Source organism: Sinocyclocheilus grahami, unplaced genomic scaffold (assembly GCF_001515645.1).
Source record: "Sinocyclocheilus grahami isolate Dianchi unplaced genomic scaffold, SAMN03320097.WGS_v1.1 scaffold17.1, whole genome shotgun sequence".
In the NCBI taxonomy this organism is placed as follows: Eukaryota; Metazoa; Chordata; class Actinopteri; order Cypriniformes; family Cyprinidae; genus Sinocyclocheilus; species Sinocyclocheilus grahami.
In genome coordinates, this window is record NW_015505196.1 from 2759887 (window position 1) to 2779648 (window position 19762).

At 40.8% G+C, this 19762-nt stretch overlaps 1 protein-coding gene across 4 annotated transcripts in view; it reads left to right on the forward strand.

The window, feature by feature from the left end:
• tenm3 (teneurin transmembrane protein 3) overlaps positions 1 to 16716 on the forward strand; it is a 123492-nt gene extending 106776 nt beyond the window's left edge. For all 4 annotated transcript variants that reach the window (XM_016232249.1, XM_016232263.1, XM_016232257.1 and 1 more), the window contains 9 exons: positions 3723 to 3955; positions 4461 to 4615; positions 7283 to 8157; positions 8816 to 8991; positions 9873 to 10108; positions 10800 to 11096; positions 13013 to 14624; positions 14753 to 14883; positions 15584 to 16716. In XM_016232249.1, the coding sequence (XP_016087735.1) occupies positions 3723 to 3955; positions 4461 to 4615; positions 7283 to 8157; positions 8816 to 8991; positions 9873 to 10108; positions 10800 to 11096; positions 13013 to 14624; positions 14753 to 14883; positions 15584 to 16342 (4474 nt within the window). In that variant the 3' untranslated portion in view covers positions 16343 to 16716. The remainder of the gene's footprint in view (positions 1 to 3722; positions 3956 to 4460; positions 4616 to 7282; positions 8158 to 8815; positions 8992 to 9872; positions 10109 to 10799; positions 11097 to 13012; positions 14625 to 14752; positions 14884 to 15583) is intronic.
• Positions 16717 to 19762: the final 3046 nt, after the last annotated feature.

Genomic DNA, 19762 nt, shown 5'->3' on the forward strand with positions numbered 1-19762 from the left:
GCTGGAGGGGATTCCGTTGCTGATTGGCTGTTGATCTGGTGCCGGAATGAAGTTTGGATGACGTCCTTTTGGGGAAATCCCTCGTTGGATTGGTTGGTTTCTTGATGACGCAGAGGCTTGAGCAGTTCTGCTAAAAGTCTGAGTTTGAAAGACTTTAAGTTCTTTGAAGATCGCGAAGTTTCACTGAAGTGTTTGGGTTCTTAGATGGTGTCGTGAGGCGCTTTGTCGCGCTCACCAAAAGGAAAGCCAGACGTCTTGATCGGGTAAAAGCAAGCAAGCAACGAATCTGTGTTGCAGTGGGGTTTTGATCCACGGCGTAAGTCCATCCCACAGGTCGCTGTTCCAATCAGATAGTGGCTGCTGGGCTTGGCCACGCCCTGTGTGGTTCCTTTATCATGTACATCACATGCTCCTGTGGAGAAATGTCTTTGCAGGGTTTAATAACTTTCTATAAGGTGTCGTACAACACACAATGTTCAAAATAAAACATTTTCATCCATACCAAGGTTACTTAAATATCATGACCATTCCTACAAGCCTAAACTTCGCATATCTGGCATACACGGAGTACCTTTAATCACTTTATCTATAAAAAGGGTTATAAAATATTGATTAATACTTCATAGGTTACAATAACACATCAAGCAGAAAGCATATTATTCGGGAGTATATTGCTCCGATACTTTCAAATGATAGACCCAGAATATGGGACTCATGTGCTGGGTGATTTAGCAAATCTCGTGATCGCTGATATCAGTGCCCGTTCATAGTTAGAAATCCCTACAAGGGGATGCCACACAGTGGTAAACATGGCCTTGTCCCAACTTTTTTGAGATGTGTTGATGCCATGAAATTTAAAATCAACTTATTTTTCCCTTAAAATTATACATTTTCTCAGTTTAAACATTTGATATGTCATCTATGTTGTATTCTGAATAAAATATTGAAATTTGAAACTTCCACATCATTACATTCTGTTTTTATTCACAATTTGTACAGTGTCCCAACTTTTTTGGAATCGGGTTTGTATATATATATATATATTATCAGCATAACAATTTAAGTTTAAGTGAAACCTAAAAATGTGTCATACACTAGCTGCATGATTTCCACATGTTTGTGTAAAACCTGATCAGGTGAAGCAGCATAATTTTAAAAGCTTCCAAAAAGCATTCCATGTGTACAATGGAAGGAAATCTGAACTTTTATGCAAATAACTCAGATGGTCAGTTTTTAAATCAATTGCCTTTTAAATCCAAGTTTTGGCCAAATTTCAATGTGGTCTTAGACTTTGGGCTTCACTATATATTTAGGAGATCTTCAGATGTTTTTGTTGATGGTGCAGGAATGCAGTAGATCCCTTGGAAACACTACTGTACAGGTTATGACAACAGATCTGAATTCCTGATAAAATCGTTAGAATAATTCAACATAATGGCTATCATTTTTCTTCAAACACAATCTTAGTATGTCAGTGGTTTATACATCAACATCACAAATCCCATGGGGAAGTTCCCAACACAATGAGAAATTCCTTTCAGTTCTTTTGTCTGGCTCTGTGAAATCTCTTTCTCCACTTTTGTGGATATTAGGGTAGCTTAGCTGAGGCATTTATGTAGAACTCAAATAAAATATTTTCTTTTAATGTGGCATACTGCATAAACCAGAAAGACAAAAGATACCTCATGTAGCTTAGAGAGAACTAGTTTGTTTTTAGAATTTTGTCTTTGCTTTGATTCTGTGGCCAAATTGGTCAGAAAAGACTGTGTAAAATACACAGACGTCCATTTTAGCTGACACTAGTGTAGACCTGTTTTCTCAGGAAGGATTCAGGACAAAAACCTCTCCTGACAGGTCTCCAATGCTTAAGTTAACTGCTCCAAATGTCTCCGCCCTGGACAAGCAGGAGTTCCTGATAAACACTGCAAATAGGCCCTCATCATCCCACACATGTTTGAATAGTTCCAGTTGAGGAGCGATGTACAGAGCGCAGTAGATGTTGATATCCTACATTAAGTTCTTTTCGAAACCTCTGTAGGGTTTAATTGCAGACGTATGGAGCTCATGAATGGAAATAAATGCAAGTAATTTGAAGTGGGCGAGCCAAAGCCATTAGAGCCTGTTGAATAAATTTGCAACCAGGGATAAATTTAGGAATCCCATGGACATCCTAACCATTCCTCTCTGTCTCCTACCAAATCATTTAAAATGGAATTAGAGGCCAACTTCGCTATATGGTTGCACCGTGTGTGGGCAAAATGGTTGAGTTTAAGTAATTAAATAGGCATATTTTTAGACATGTCAATTTTTTCACCAACATTTCTCAATGCTTCTGAGAAACAAAAACGGCCCATTAAGCATTAATGACTCTGAATTAATAAGTGCTAAGAGTTATTAATTCACAACCACTGTTGCTGGCTGGTGAACATTACAAGCCAACTAATGGCTAGCCTTCGTCTTCATCTTGTCCCAGATGTCTCGGCCCATCTGTATGTGTCATCAAGGCACGCCCATATACCCTAATGTGCCACAGAGCCTCATAAACTTAGGAGATTATTGACCCCAAACCTCAGTGTCCTTAAACCAAGCCAACTCTAAGCCGCTTCACTCCCAAAACTCACATTTGTTTCCATTTGGCACAGCAAAATGTTTTATGCTATATTAGTTTTAGCCTGTTTGATCTTTATTTACTCTAAGTGTGATTTCGTGTCTGTGCCACATAGCAACAGTAACTAACATCATCCTGAGACCTTCTTAGCCCCTTGTCTGTGTTGGTGGAAGCATGCTGATTCAAATTATGAACGGTGTAATTAGCACATGTGAAAGCTTTATAGATCTACTTTATATTGCTTTTCATTTCTTTTGTGTAAACACTTAAACTCTGCTCTAAAACATAATGAGCTTCTTTGCTGAGGAACCTTAGGTGACTTTCACATCAGGAGCATGCCTATGATGCCTTAAAATCCTACCTCCGTAGACAGCTCAATAGGTCTTGGCATAGAGCAAATAACTAATAACTAAAAAAAAGGATCAGTTTAAGCATGGAGCCCTGCATCACACAGCAAGACCTTTTTTAAAATATAAATAAAAGTTAGCAGATTGTTACTGTACAAAGCAGATGCTTCAGCTACAGCAGCCCGCATCTGTTTCAAAACATATATATCGAAAATGGCTTGCCCGTCAGCCAACCCTCTTGCAAGGTGTCTGCGTACTATTCTTAGACCTTAGTCACTTCTAATTGAAACAGTGCGACGAGCTGTTGATTTTTTTCAACAGATACATTTTTCCTCTGCCGTAGGGGTACGGGTGGGAAGTGCAAATGATTGAAAGGATGTGACAGTTTGGTGGGCATCATTATGGTTGTGTCAGACGATAGTGATTTCCAGTCATAATGCATTAGGTTCACTGACAGAGTGCTCAACTCCTTTCCCCTCTAACCGGCCGGGCCAAACAAGTACATTCACTTCAGCAATAAACACAATGGCTGGTGATCAGTGATCACAGTTCTATACATCTGTAGGCCTTTAACTTATGACTATAATAGTTTACAGTCAACTTGTACCAACTTAAATCTGTTCAGTTATTCATTGCTTTAAGCATTGCTTATTCACCCATTCATTTGTTGCTGTATCTGTTTGTTTATAAATCATGACTGTTTTTGTGTGCTAGTATATTATACTGCTCTTTTTGTAATTGTGAAATTTCTACCTTTGTCCCGTTAGCAACAATCCTGCACATAGATACTACCTAGCAACAGACCCAATGACAGGTCAGCTGTATGTTTCGGACACCAACTCACGACGGATCTTCAGGCCTAAAGCCCTGACGGGAACCAAAGAGCTGCTGCAGAACGCAGAGGTTGTGGCAGGGACCGGAGAGCAGTGTTTGCCATTTGACGAGGCTCGATGTGGGGATGGAGGCAAGGCCACTGAGGCACTACTGCTGGGACCCAAAGGTAAAGAGACTGAACGCCTGCTAATCAATATGGACACTAGCTGAACACGACACACTTCTGTTCTCTCTCTCACACGCAAATAGTATAAAAACTCTTTTTGCTATTAAAGTAATATTGGTTTAGTTAAACTTATCAACACAGCAACAGCCAGCTATTAAGTAGTTCACACAGACACATACATTTCTGTGAAAGAACTAGAGAGGCCTGTGATCCTCACTGGATCAGAGCGCCAGAGGGTTCAGTTCCTTTCCTCTTGGTTTTAGCTCTGACTAGATTTTAAAAAACTGCTTCCTGAATATTACTTGCACTCAACATCACTCTTAGCTCAGGAATAATTCACCACCCAAAAGCACATTGTGAATTATTCACCAAGTGCCGTGTCTTCAGTGACCTGGAAACCACAGGGGCAAGCGTGACATGTGTACCAGTCGTGTTTCGCCTGTTTGCAGGTGCAGTGTGTGTGTCTATTTGCAGCTGTCACATCTGCCCCCTCTCTACATTACAGGCATTGCTGTGGATAAGAATGGGTTCATCTACTTTGTGGATGGTACCATGATCAGGAAAGTAGACCGGAATGGCATCATCTCAACACTGCTGGGGTCTAATGACCTCACATCTGCTCGTCCTCTGACCTGTGATACCAGCATGCATATCGGACAGGTATACATTCATATTCACCTGCTCTATGTCACTGTTTAATGCACTTCAATCTTAAATATTTATGTCTATTTTTGCTGCCACAAACGAAAAGCTGCAGCACTGCTAACCTGAATGTAGTATGATTTATGGGGTTAAATTCAGTCCAGTTATGCCACGGGCTAAAACAAAATATTAGAGGGCAGAAAGGCCAAACTTCGATTTATTTCAGAATGAAATCTATGTTTCTCAGTACAAAGATTCAGCTATTCAAGCCTGATCCTCTGGCTTTATCACTGAAGTGGTGTTAGGATGAGTGGCCTCGTTTCAAAGATAAAAGCAAAGTCTGGAAGCAATTGAAACTATTGCCTCATTTGAACTGGAAGGTTTCATGTTGTCCCTAATAGAGTTTTTCAAATGAGATTTGTGAGATTAATTATTTAAAAATGCAGTATTGTTCTTTTTACATTTTAATATTACTTTGTATTTATGATAATTATTAAACGATTTTACTACCAGAGGAGCCCTATAAGTAACAGTTTATTATTCAAAAGACCACAACACAGAGCTCTAGTGCTTGCAGACTTCAAGCTGAATTAGTTTGTTTTTCCAGCCAACCACTTATAGTAGACTGCACTATGACCTACTATCTATCCACTAACCTCAAGACATACTTTAAGGCCCAAATCAGAAACAAAAAGACTGAGCTCAGCCCTCTGTGGTAGCCTCCACCCAAACGAAAGCCAGAGAAACTTCCTTGAAGACCTGGAGCTCCCCCCTCTGGCTGCTCTCCCTCTGATGCTAAATTCATCGAATCACCTGAGCTCAGAGAGAAAACATATCATCCGTTATAATTTCCTCCGTTAGACACAAAGAAAGTAATAGTACAAAACATGATGAACATGAGATGAAGACTGCAAATCAGTAGGCTAATAAAAGCTCTTTTATTGTACATGGACTGGTTTGCTTCATGGGGGCCGTGCTGAGATCACATAATACTCCTAGTTTTATATAAGTACCCCACTATTATAGAGCACCTTCTGGAATAAATTAATCATGGTTGACTGCAAATAGAATATGTCTTCAAAGGTAATAGCTGAAAACATATACGTGATGCTACATTAATGTTGTTGGGTCTCCGAGCAAGTCCAAGGTGATTGCCATAGTAGCCAGTGCAACAAAAAATAAATGATGTTCTTTGGAAACACATTGTGGGTGTGTGAGTAGTTTTTTTTTTTATTATTATTATGAAGAGGGTATTTTGCTTGAAAAGGGCTGATATGCAGTGTTTAGTAAACTTTCTCATCCACATTCTAAGGCAGAATCCATCCTCACCACACTTTCTGTTTTCTGGTCTCCCCACCAACCCCATTTGTCTCTGTCTAAGTGATGGAGGTTGGGGATGAGACATAAGGCTGTTGTCTGACATACCCTTGGGTCCAGGCTCAGTGAAGCTCAATGAGGTATGGACAGACCCAGACAGTTGGTGTCAGCCTCACAATTACCCAAACGTTTGCTCTTGCGAGTCATCGATGTGCATCATTAAGGATATATACAGCTCAACCTACACAACTGTCACCTACCTCAGTAAGGCCAATAGGGACAGCAGAAAATAACTCAAGTGCTCTTCAAGGAAATCTTGGGTTCACTCAGGGTTTTAAAATGTTCAGTCTAAATCAAGTTCATCCCCAGAGCATATAAAAGTACTCTGTCTGCTTCTGAGGCTACCAAGTTGGCCTTTTGCATATCAGGTGGTGACCTGAGAGTTGATAAAACATGTTAGGTGGCACCCAAGTAAAATCCGTTTGCCCTGAGTAAAATCTGGTCTTGAGTTCATGCATTATGCAGAAGGTGGAATCACAGACGGGCCATGGCTGAGCAGAGAAAGCTTTTATCCACAGGAGCTGCTGTAGTTCAGAACCATTACGCTTTAATGTGGTGCTCTTTAAAGACGCTTAACCTGCCTGTGTGGCCAGGGTGCAGGTTCAGAGCAGGAAGAGAACCTGGTCTATAAATGTCCCAGTCATGCCATATAAGTTGATTTCATTGAGAATAAGTCTCAATGAATCCACTCAAAGCTTTAGGAACAGGCTGACAATTATATTGTCCGCATATCTTTGCAAGAGCGAGTTATAGATTATGCCATTGCATAACTTTCCCTCACTGGCACTTGGCAGTGTTATTGAAGTTGTGACTGTGAAGAAATATTGAAACCGAATAATTCAGACAGACAAGACAACGCATGATCAAGAGAAGAATTCTTATGCTTTCTCAGTATAAACGATGTCTGAAAGAAAGTGTGTGCTGGGGAACAATTTTATTTTTATTAATAGACGTCCAGACAAGATTGTCCTTCCAAGCCATCTTTAAAAGTCTGGTTGAGGCCAGTCCTCCATGCGGACAGTGTTGTTCTTGGTGTGCTTTTCAGTTGTTCCCTGTAGGCGCTGAGGAATTGCATCCCGTTGCAAAATAAATGATCCAGCGACAGGCAAATCGAATGAACTAGAGGCACCCAATGTATTAAGCCTCCAAAGTAACGGATCCTTCTTCATCAGTGTCAGACCCAAACATCAACTGTGCACTGAGTGAGAGAGCAAGCAGGAGATGTAATAACATGTTTTTGTCTGTGTGTATATCGATGCAAGATTCCCTAAGTGATCCACCTCCTTATTTGATTTGTCCTCTCTGCAGGTGCGTTTAGAGTGGCCCACAGACCTGGCCATCAACCCTATGGACAACTCCATCTATGTGCTTGACAACAATGTTGTACTGCAGATAACCGAGAACAGGCAGGTGCGCATTGTGGCAGGCAGACCTATGCATTGCCAGGTGCCGGGCATCGAGTACACCATGGGAAAGCGTGCCATCCAGACCACTCTAGAAGGTGCAACAGCCATCGCTCTGTCCTACAGCGGAGTCCTCTATATTGCCGAGACGGATGAAAAGAAGATCAACCGCATCAGACAAGTCAGCACGGATGGCGAGATTTCTCATTTGGCAGGAGCGCCCTCCGACTGCGACTGCAAGAATGACGCTAACTGTGACTGTTACCAGACAGGTGATGGGTATGCCAAAGACGCAAGGCTAAATACTCCTTCCTCTCTGGTGGTCTCTCCTGACGGAACACTCTACGTAGCTGACCTGGGAAACATTCGAATCCGTGCTATACGTCACAATCGACCTCCACAAGGCTCTTCAGGTCTTTATGAAGTTGCTTCACCTGCTTCTCAAGAGCTCTACGTGTTTGACTCCAATGGAACTCATCAGTATACTATGAGCTTGGTCACTGGTGACTACAAGTACAACTTCAGCTATAGCAATGAGGATGATATCACCGCTGTAACAGATAGCAGTGGAAATACACTTCGGGTTCGTCGAGACCCAAATCGAATGCCAGTGCGTATTGTTGCCCCTGACAAACAAGTTATTTGGCTGACGATTGGTACAAATGGAGGGCTTAAGACCCTCACAGCTCTGGGGCAGGAGTTGGTGCTCTTCACCTACCATGGCAACAGTGGCCTGCTAGCCACCAAGAGCATCCAAATTGGCTGGACCACATTTTATGAGTGAGTGCTTCTATCAATCCTTTACAGAGCACATCTCTAAACCTTCCTTATTATTATTATTATTATTATTATTATTACCTTCAGCAAAAGTGTAGCCTGTAGTTACGAAACCTACCATTTATTTCACCACATGCTATTTAGAGCATGGTGAAAATGCTAAATTAATTTGTATGACATTTTCCGGCTGGTGGCGTACCAAAACTTTTTGCATAATGCCAGTCTGGGGTAGGTCCTTCTGGCCAACATGTTGGACACCATGTCTGTTCACCTACCCTGCCATAACCACAAAGACACTGCAGGCATTGACAGGCCTTAACGATTGTGACTTCGATGAGACAAGTCTTTATTATATTATTATGTGGGTAAGGATTGATCCCCATTTTATATAGAAATGTCCTCAGGCCAGTTGTGAGTGTGCAAGGCAACTCAAACTAGCCAGCATTTGTTAAAAAGTAAACCTATATTCAAGTTGTTTTTGGACTCATGTACACAAATTTGATCTCTGTCAGATAGCATACATACACAGGTTTCAGAGGACTCACTCCAAACCGTACATTCACGCTAGTCTGCTTAATGTCATTCCATCATGAGAACTGCTGACCACATTTTAGTGAGGTCCAATTGCAAAAGGTGTTCTAATGTCATTTTTGCCTTGCAGCTATGACAGCGAGGGACGTCTGACAAATGTGACATTCCCCACTGGGGTTATCACCAGTCTAATCGGGGAGATGGACAGAGCCCTAACAGTGGACATTGAGACCTCAGGACGAGATGACGATGTCAGCATCACCACCAACCTTTCTTCCATTGACTCTTTTTACACATTAGTTCAAGGTGCGGCAAGTCTCTGCTGTATTATCATTATTAACAATGACCCCTGATGGCTCTATAAACTGACCTGTTGCTTTAAGTCTTGGAAATGTTCCACACTGCTAATCAAGCTGTAACTCATAGGTTAAATCAATATTAATGACCAAACACTCATTACTCATTCATTAGGGGTAAAATTGTCAGATGGTAATTTATAGTTTCACTATAATCACAGCACCACAGGGAATGAAAACACACTGGGCAGCTGGGCTCTGAAATAATACATCTGCATTGCACACTTTAAAGTGTGTAATTCTTTTGATGTTGAAATACTTTTAATAACCTTAACCAAGCTTAATATGCAAAGACAACAAGTAATTACTTTGTAGGTTGATTAACATTAAAAGTTTAAACATTGTGGCATTATCAAAACATCTCAACCAGTGGCCTGAGTTCGGAACTGGACTGTCTGTTTTTCCAACCACTTTCAGATGGGGAAACCTGCTTAAGAAGTTATTTTTGCAATTTTGTTTGATGATGCAGAAATTACTCACTTCAGGTTTATAGAGTGAGGTAACATGCAGCAATATGGTGACTAAATGTGAATTTGGGAAAAGTCATTAGATTAAAGGGAATTTAATTAGATTAAAGAAGATTATGTATTTATACGTTTTGCAGCGTAATCATAGCACAAACCAAAGAAATGAATGTCTTTCTCATGGGGTTTTCTTTTTACAAATCCTCTTCTAACATCCTTAACCAAATATGATGTGACTTGAGAATAAAAATCAAGGTGGTGATTCTGACACTGAATTCACAGTCTTAACATAATCCCCATGAACTCTCTTCTTGTGCTTTTTTCCCCACTACTTCTCGTTTCACTTTTTTTGTTTTCCTCCTCATAGATCAACTAAGAAACAGCTACCAGGTGGGCTATGATAACTCTATGAGGGTCATCTATGCCAATGGAATGGACTCTCACTTCCAGACCGAGCCTCATATTCTTGCAGGCGCATCCAACCCGACAGTGGCCAGAAGAAACATGACCCTGCCTGGAGAGAATGGACAGAACTTGGTGGAGTGGCGCTTCAGAAAAGAACAGAACAGGGGGAAAGTCGTAGTATTCGGCAGGAAACTCAGGGTATGTAAAAAATGTCATTTAGGAGACTCTTTGTAAAGAGTGTTTACTAGTGTAGTCAGAATAATACACGACATCTGTAGAATACACTTCATAACACTCCTGCTGGCTTGACTGAGTTGAGAGTTGTAAATTATGGGAAATTAAAATTTGTTATTATTTCTACAAACACTGAAAAAGAAGCTTCATCTTTGATCTTAACTGGCGTAACCCTCATATCCACATTGCTATTTGAACTAGAACTAATTCTGACATTACATAACCCACAGACACATATTAGAAAAGGCTTTTGTCTAGTCATCAATGATGACTATTTTTTCTCTAAATTCTCTTATTTTTCTCTATATTCTTTTGTAATGAAGAGCAGCTGAATTGTCCTCTGTTGTTCTCCCTCCACTTTCATTTGTTCCACAAAAGAAGCAGGTCATCTCAGAGCATCAATAAAGTAACCCTGATTCTTAAATGGGAAACTGCTCTGGCATTTCAGCCTCTGAGTTGCAAAAAATATAATATAATTTAATTTATTGAGACTAGGAGACAGATTGAAAGTGTGTTAGCGACCAGTTTGTATGCATTTTCTATTCAGTCCTCAAATGTAACTGAAGTTGGGGAAATCATCCCTACCAAAAAATATTATACTTGTTCGCAATGAATGTTATAATCAATATAAATATTCTGTTTTCCCATCGTAAAGGTCAACGGTAGAAATCTGCTGTCTGTGGATTATGACCGCTCACTGCGCACAGAGAAAATATATGACGATCATCGAAAGTTCCTTCTCAAGATTGTGTATGATGCCTCTGGTTATCCTACATTGTGGGTGCCCAGCAGTAAGCTGATGTCTGTCAACCTCACCTATTCCAGCACTGGTCAGGTCACTAGCATTCAGAGAGGCCCCACAGTCGAGAGGGTAGAATACGACAGCCAGGGACGCATAGTCTCTAGAACCTTTGCTGATGGCAAAACCTGGAGTTACACCTATTTGGACAAGGTGAGTATTGTGAATTTTTCTTAAAGTAGGTAGTCCTGTTATATCACAAGATTTGCTGGAGTGTGTTGAATATGTGTTGCTTTATTGTCAGAAATTTCCAAGAGATATTTTTGCAAGAATGTTCAAATAGTCTGAATTCAGATATTCTACAGATATAAATTAATTGACAGTATTTGAAAATTACTAAATTCCTTGTGTCAAACATAGCATGATATGCTACCACAAATGTAGGTGAAAAATGTATTGGCCCTAAGCGTAAATGCTTTTATGGTGCTTGGCGATTGAAATCTTCTACTTTCCTTGTATGGAAGTGGAGCTTGGACACTCTACCTAAAAATGTGTTTCATGCCAGAACACTCTAGGGTAGAAACAACATGGGAGTGGGTTATGGCTGTGTGAACCCATTTCTGGGTGAACTGTTTCTTAAAGTTCAAGGTGTCCACAGTGCTCCACCATAACAGAGATTTACTGATGGTTACTCCCTTTGAATTGGTTCTCCAGAAGCACACCATTATAACTGTCAGCAGTACAAATATGAAGTTTGTTGGTCCACAGAAAGCTGAGAAATAGCTATAGAAAGACGCCTTATCCAGGGGTCAGAAATTTCTGCAGAACTATGTGGGTAAGTTTATAGACTCCAGAAACTGGTGTGTGCCGAGAGGGAGAGAAACTGGATGTTGTGGATGTTTCTTGTGAGCGAAATGGCTTAGTAAGGTCTCATAGACAAAGTTAGAGTCTCAAAATGAGACCACAGAGAAAACTCAGGGTTTGAGCTCAGCCTAATGATACCCTAAAGAAAGAGACAAAGAGTGATATGAAAAGAATAACTTACACTTCCAACCCTACTTACAGGGCATCACACCTTTTTCACTGCTGTATGTGATTACCCTTGTAATTCTTCTAATTCTTTAAAAAGTTTTGTTTGTGGACATTTAAATATGACGAAATATAAGGTTTTTACAGAGTTTGTGATATTAGTTGGATGATAAAGTGAGTTTCCTCCAAGAGAGCACTCAGCTGGAACCACAAAAGTTTTGTGGAAAGAAAAACCACTGTGTAAATGTGTAGATTAAATATGCATGGCTAGCCTGTCTTTCCGTCGCCTGCCACATGCGCAGGTAGCGTGACCAGTGAGAGGATATCAAACATGCCACCAGCAGTGCCTAGGGAACTAGAATAATGTCTGTCCAAGTATGGATGACAAGGTGAAGTCTTCTCAAAGGTAGACACTCACTGTAGCAATTCCCCAAGATGGAGAGGCCTCTAAGGATAGCCCTCCAAACCTGCAGACGTCAGTCAGTGTGTGTGTATTTTACCAGGAAAGACATGAATATACGTGGAGGGATGCGGCAGCTCTGAATGCCACAGTCTCAGATTCATTCAGCGAAAGGCTCTGGGGATGTCAGTACTTAAGCCCACACTTATTTATCATCCTTTGCTTCAGCTCACCTCTCACATTGTCCAACAAGACCCAAAACAGACACAGAATAAACATGAGGCCTCAGTCATTCATAACTCAAAGACAACTTGCTGACTTTGTTTACCTCAAGTTTCAAGCTTAGCATACAGATGAATTTTAAAACCCCTTATTTTTATTGATGCTCCGGTTCCACAGTATGCAGAGCACGAAAACAGTTTTCAACCCACCTTATTGGGATAAGTATGGGCAAATCAAGAGGCTAAAGCCAGTAATTGCAGAGCATTTTATATTTATGCAGCCATGCACATTCAGAAGACCTGCATTTAGAAGCTTGAGGGTCAAGAAGAACTCAATTAGGCAAAGAAATAATCACTAAATGGAGCGTTAATACATACTATTAAAATGCAAATGGCATGTAAAAGTAGGTAAGAAATGCATGAACGAGTAATGAATTGTTTAGGTTAATTTCTCCTCTCTCCCACCTTTTGATTTGTAGTCCATGGTGCTGCTTTTACACAGTCAGCGGCAGTACATCTTTGATTACGATCTGCAGGATCGACTCTCCGCCATCACTATGCCAAGTGTGGCCCGTCACACCATGCAAACTATTCGCTCTGTCGGCTACTACCGCAACATCTACAATTCGCCTGAAAGTAATGCCTCAGTTACGGTGGACTACAGTGAGGACGGCCAGCTCTTGCGGGTGGCACACTTGGGCACTGGCCGGCGTGTCCTCTATAAGTATCGGAGACAGAACAAGCTGTCCGAAATCCTATATGACAGCACACGGGTCAGCTTCACCTACGATGAGACAGCAGGTGTGCTGAAAACTGTCAACCTACAGAGTGAGGGTTTCATTTGTTCTATCAGATATCGACAGATAGGTCCACTGGTGGACCGGCAGATATTCCGCTTCAGTGAGGACGGCATGGTCAACGCCCGCTTTGACTACACCTATGACAATAGCTTCCGAGTCACCAGCATGCAAGGAGTCATCAACGAAACCCCACTTCCAATAGATCTTTATCAGTTCGACGACATTTCTGGCAAGGTTGAGCAGTTTGGGAAATTCGGTGTCATCTATTATGACATTAACCAGATCATATCAACAGCTGTCATGACCTATACAAAGCACTTTGATGTCCATGGCCGCATCAAGGAGATCCAGTATGAGATCTTCCGCTCCCTCATGTATTGGATCACTATCCAGTATGACAACATGGGCCGTGTCACCAAAAGAGAAATAAAGATCGGCCCTTTTGCCAACACTACCAAATATGGCTACGAGTATGATGTGGACGGACAGCTGCAGACAGTCTACCTGAATGAGAAAATGATGTGGCGGTATAATTACGACCTGAACGGCAACCTACACCTGCTGAACCCTGGCAACAGTGCACGACTCACTCCCCTCCGCTATGACTTACGAGACCGCATCACGCGGCTGGGCGACGCACAGTATCGGATGGACGAAGATGGCTTTTTGCGCCAAAGGGGTGCGGAGATCTTTGAGTACAACTCCAAGGGCCTCTTGGTACGGGTGCATAGTAAAGCCAGTGGCTGGACCATCCAGTACCGCTACGATGGGCTAGGAAGACGCCTGGCCTCTCGCAACAGTCTGGGCCAGCACCTTCAGTTCTTCTATGCGGACCTCAACTACCCGACACGCATCACCCATGTCTACAACCACTCCAGCTCTGAAATCACCTCGCTCTACTATGACCTACAAGGCCATTTGTTTGCCATGGAGATCAGCAGTGGCGAGGAGTTTTACATCGCTTGTGACAACACAGGAACACCACTTGCAGTCTTTAGCAGCAATGGGCTTCTCCTCAAGCAGGTGCAATATACTGCTTATGGAGAGATCTATTTTGACTCTAACCCTGACTTTCAATTGGTTATTGGATTCCATGGTGGCCTATATGATCCTTTAACAAGATTGCTGCACTTTGGAGAGCGGGACTATGACATTCAAGCTGGCCGTTGGACCACCCCAGATATTAGCACCTGGACCAGGGTGGGCAAGGACCCAGCTCCCTTCAATTTGTACATGTTCTGCAATAACAATCCTATCAGCAAGGTGCATGAGGTCAAGGAGTATGTCACAGGTGAGGAGAGGGCCCTTCTGGCACACTGTATAACTATGATTTTAATTAGTTTCACAGTTTAACGGTTGGGCAAAAAACTGTGAAGATCTTTTTTTTTTTTTTTACAACGTCTGTTCTTTCATTCATAGATGTCAACATATGGCTGGTGACATTTGGATTTCACCTGCATAATGTTATCCCAGGATTTCCCATCCCTAAATTTGACCTTACCCAACCCTCACTGGAAATGAGGAAGAGTCAACTATGGGACGATCTACCGGTATGCAGTCTAATGTCGTCATCTGTCCTGTAAAGTTACTTGGCTGGATATTTTGCTTTCGTACAGTATTTAAAAATAATGTAACACCATTTGATTACTCTCAGACTCTAAAATTCTGAATCATATTCACTGCCCTAGTAACCTTGATTGCTTTCATTCAAGTTGAGATTTTGGGCCTCATTTATAAAGTGTGCGTACGCACAGATTTGATCGTAGAGTGTGTGTGCGCTTAAATCCACACCAACACTCATATTTGTAAAAACTGCCTTTGGCATGGAAAAGTGCATAGCGTCACGTCAGGGTCTGAGCAGACGTACATACTTTTCCTTGTTGGAGTACTGCAGGTTTTTGGAAATGTAAGCTGTTCCTGCAGCTCGCTTTTAATAACTGGTGATCTTTTATATGTTAATGACATTAAGAGTCGTTTACAAGGCAGAGAGCTGAAACCATTCAGTTGCGTGCAAGTTTATTTGCGATTCATAGATTTCATAGATTCATAGATCTGAAAAAGAGACGTATGTGCATTTTCTTTGCATATGTTCATTCTATGAATCACACATACGCATATTTGAGAGATCATTGTAAGATCAAATTTAGGATGGTTTCTGCGCAACATTTTATAAATGAGGCCCTTAGTGTTTACAAATATGTCCAGATAAATAATTAAAATATGTGCTTTGTCTTTTTTGGCTCACTTTAGTCAATCTCAGGGGTCCAGCAGGAGGTTATGAGGCAGGCCAAGGCTTTCCTGTCTTTTGAGAGGATGCCAGAGATCCAGTTAAGCCGACGATGTTCAAGCCGTGAAAAACCTTGGCTGTGGTTCGCCACAGTCAAATCCCTCATTGGTAAAGGTGTGATGCTTGCCATTACCAGTAAGGGCCAGGTGGCCACCAACGCACTGAACATAGCAAATGAGGACTGCATTAAAGTGGCCACTGTCCTCAACAATGCCTTCTATCTAGAGGATCTGCACTTCACAGTGGAAGGTCACGATACGCACTACTTCATAAAGACCAGCCTGCCTGAGAGTGACCTGGGTGCCCTGCGACTCACCAGCGGTCGCAAGAGTCTAGAAAACGGTGTCAACGTAACAGTGTCACAGTCCACCACTGTGGTCAATGGACGGACACGTCGCTTCGCAGATGTGGAGTTGCAGTATGGCGCGTTGGCTCTGCATGTGCGCTATGGCATGACACTGGATGAAGAGAAGGCACGTGTCCTAGAGCAGGCCCGCCAGAGAGCACTGTCAAGTGCGTGGGCACGGGAGCAGCAGCGCGTACGTGATGGGGAGGAGGGAGTGCGTCTTTGGACAGAGGGGGAGAAGAGGCAGTTGCTCAGCTCTGGGAAGGTGCTGGGTTACGACGGCTACTATGTACTATCAGTGGAGCAGTACCCTGAACTGGCTGACAGTGCCAACAATATCCAGTTCCTGAGGCAGAGTGAGATTGGGAAGAGGTAACAGTTTGCACAGCACAGACTGTTCAAAAGACAACTGCCCCTCAAGCTCCTCTCTCTCGTGTACACACTCCCAGAGCTCCTATCCCAGAGACTAAAGGAAAGGGGTTTATGTTAGAGAAGTGAGGAGTTGTGCCTAAGTGCCACACACACTGCAGTTATACAGAAAAAACCTGAGGCACTTCCCCTCATTGACTGAACACACCCCCATCCTACATATTTGTTCACATTATTGCATTGAATGGATAATGGACTCTCTAAGAGAGCAACCCAAGAAAAAAACTGTTATGATTTGTTTTTCTTTTCTTTTTTTTGGCTTTTTATATAAAACCTTAAAGGTGACTTGGTCAGTAATAAAATTGAGAGAAAAAAGGCAAATGTGTTTACATGCGCAGACCACTGCACCCAAATTAAATAATACAATGCCTTTTTCGCAAGGCAGTGACTGTAATTCAGTGGTTCGTACCATCCTTGTTCTCAGCAACATGTTTTGTCAACTAGTGAGGACTGAGGTTTCAGACTGTGAGCTAGTGGATCGTTTCTCTTCTGCTTGAGGGACACAGTTGTGGTTCATATAATCAAATCTGAGTGTACAATCTCATTCCTGAACCAACCCAGGTGGTGAATAGAGCGGAAACTGACAGAACAAAATATATAAATATAAATCTCATAACTGACCGGTACTTTGACAAGAGATGTTAGAATATCTTTATGGATTTTTTTTTTAAAGTAGAAAAATTCCACTTATCCGTACAACAATATTAGTCGCAGAGAAAGTAATTTATGTACAGTGTTTATACATAAAAATAAAATCTTACAAATATTGAGACTTTTTCGTCTTGTCATGCATTACTGTTTATACTCATGAATTTTAATATTTTATCTTATCAAAATTTGTGGTAATGCTAACTGAAATAAAATCAGCTGTACTGTGTCATTGAATCCTCAACATTGTTTTTCTTCTCTTTCCATCCTCTGAAACTGATTGTTGCCATTTTTATTTCTATTTCTCTCTTTTTCAGATTGTCTAAATACGTTCAGTGGTTTCATGGCGTTACTGCCTCTGTAATCAACAATAGGTTTAGAGTAGCTGTTTTCCAGTTGTGAGATGAGTAAATACTACTCAAATACTAAAAACCCAACAAGGGTTTAGTAATTTGCCAGAAATGATTCCTTTACAGTAATGTCATGGTATTGTTCTGTCTTTAATTGGAATGAGTTTCAAGCTTAACGCTTTTTAAAGACTTTCTGTCCAGATATACGAGTTCAAGCTTTAGCTTCTCTTTCTATCCAGAGATAAGATTTTTTTTCCAAACAGTTTCCGCTCTTTTTTTATGTGTGTAGATGAAGGATTTATCACACTAACATTAATGTGTGTTGCCACTGGCAGCATGGGAGATAAATAACTTGCATGGAGTTTATACCCCTGCATTTTCACCATGACTAAAAACTCCCTTGACAAGGAGAAACATTCAAACTCTCTTGAATCAAAAGGGTCATTAGAGATAGTGTGGCTTTTTCCCACTCTACACAGACATTGCCCTATGATAATGTTATGATGCCAGAAATAAAAAATGTTTTGCATGGGGCTGAATTTATGTAACTGAAATGTGCTAAAGCAGAAATTTACTGAGCACTCATTATGAAGTGAACAGTTACCTTAAAAGAGAACTCCACCATCATCCATATGAAGGAGATTGATTTAGGATTTCTTTTTCTTTAAAATATATGACAACAAATGTATTCATCTAAGAGCACCACAAACATTAAAGTAATCAAAAGTCACCCCAAAAGGGAAAAAAATAATAATTTGTATGCCTAAATGGACTGCCTCCTCCTTCAGATACTGTTTTTGTAAAGGCTTTTTAAAGATTGTATAAAATAAAATGTTCTGACTAATGAATGAGAAAATATTGTTTCCATTTTAGTTTGTTGTTTTCCTATGAAAAGTTTTTAAATCATGTAATTGTACGGTGGAGCCTATTTTTCTATTCATGAGTGAATGGAGGTCTGAAGGGGATGTTACCCACCTGTGGGCCTGTGAGGTTTTGTTTGGGATTCTTCAGTTATGGACTGATCTGAGCTTGTTATTAGGGTGAACTTTTCCCCCTGGAAAGAGAAAAAAAAAAGGTGAGCACTTCAACAAACACTAGTAATAACCAGAACAAGAACCACTGCAATATTAAAGTGTTTGCCCTAAAAGGTCTACACAGATTCTCTGAGTTGCTCTGTGATACAGTCAAGTTATTTGTTGGCATAAGGAGTGGCCACTGTACTCAATTGGTGTGTATGGACAAATTCCAATTTTCAACATAGTCAAAATACTCTTATTAAAACCTAAAAGTAGATTTGGGGGAAACGTGTTACAGAGTAGCAGTGAAGATACAAATGTCTGTGAGAGGAGAAGTGAGAACTGAAAACGTCCTGATATGTTTGCTATCAATTGCATGCATACAGTGTAAACCCAATGAATCAAAGAAAGGTCACTTTTTTCCTTACAGCATATTAGTGCCAATATGTACGTGGTCTGTTTTGATATTTCTTTGCACTACAATGTATATGTTGAAGATGATGATGCCTCTACATTATTGCAGTCGTCACGTCTCTGGTCTGATCTGAGGGAGATTGTAAAAACTGGTGATTTTTCTTCAATTAAAAGGAAAGATGCCTGTACAGAAAATCATCAGTATTTAATTTAATGCTTTCGAAAAAATGCCATTATCATTGCACAGTTTACAGTCACTTAACAGTAACGCTTTCTCATATCAGATCTGATGAACCTAAAATGTGCATTGTGTGACTGAATTTGTCGGAGTACTGAGAATTTGAAAATGCAGTGTGTGATTAGCTTTGTTGCTACTGCGACAAATCAACCATTGTTTTTTGTTAAATAACTTTGTTTTTGAGCAGCCTCTACATTTTGAGTATTTTGTATTATCTGTTTTACAAACTTGTTCCAAACAATTACTACAAACTGAAGTGGTTTTACCTGTAAATTCAATAACTTATCTTACAATCTCTCATTTGTAATGAGGATTTAGAGGAAGTTGTATTACTGATGTTATGTTATTTGTTTTTGCTCGGTTTTGCTTTTGTATTGTTTTATAGCCAAGCAGCATCTCAAAAAAAAAAAAGCTCATGATTTCCATTTGATAGACACGTCTGTTTAGAGTGCAATTAAAGTGCAATTTTGATGTAATCTAAACTAGGTCACTGCTGGATTCATTACCTTTTATCTTCAACATGTTTAATGCTCCACAGAGATCAATCATAAAAATAAAATGTAATATTCAACAAAGTTGTGTATTTATTAATACATTACACAAATGTGACCACATATCTTACTCATTAAGCGAATCAGCAGAGAAAAGCAATAGAGCAGTGGCTCTCAGACTGTGGGAGGCACATAGTGCGACCCAGGAAA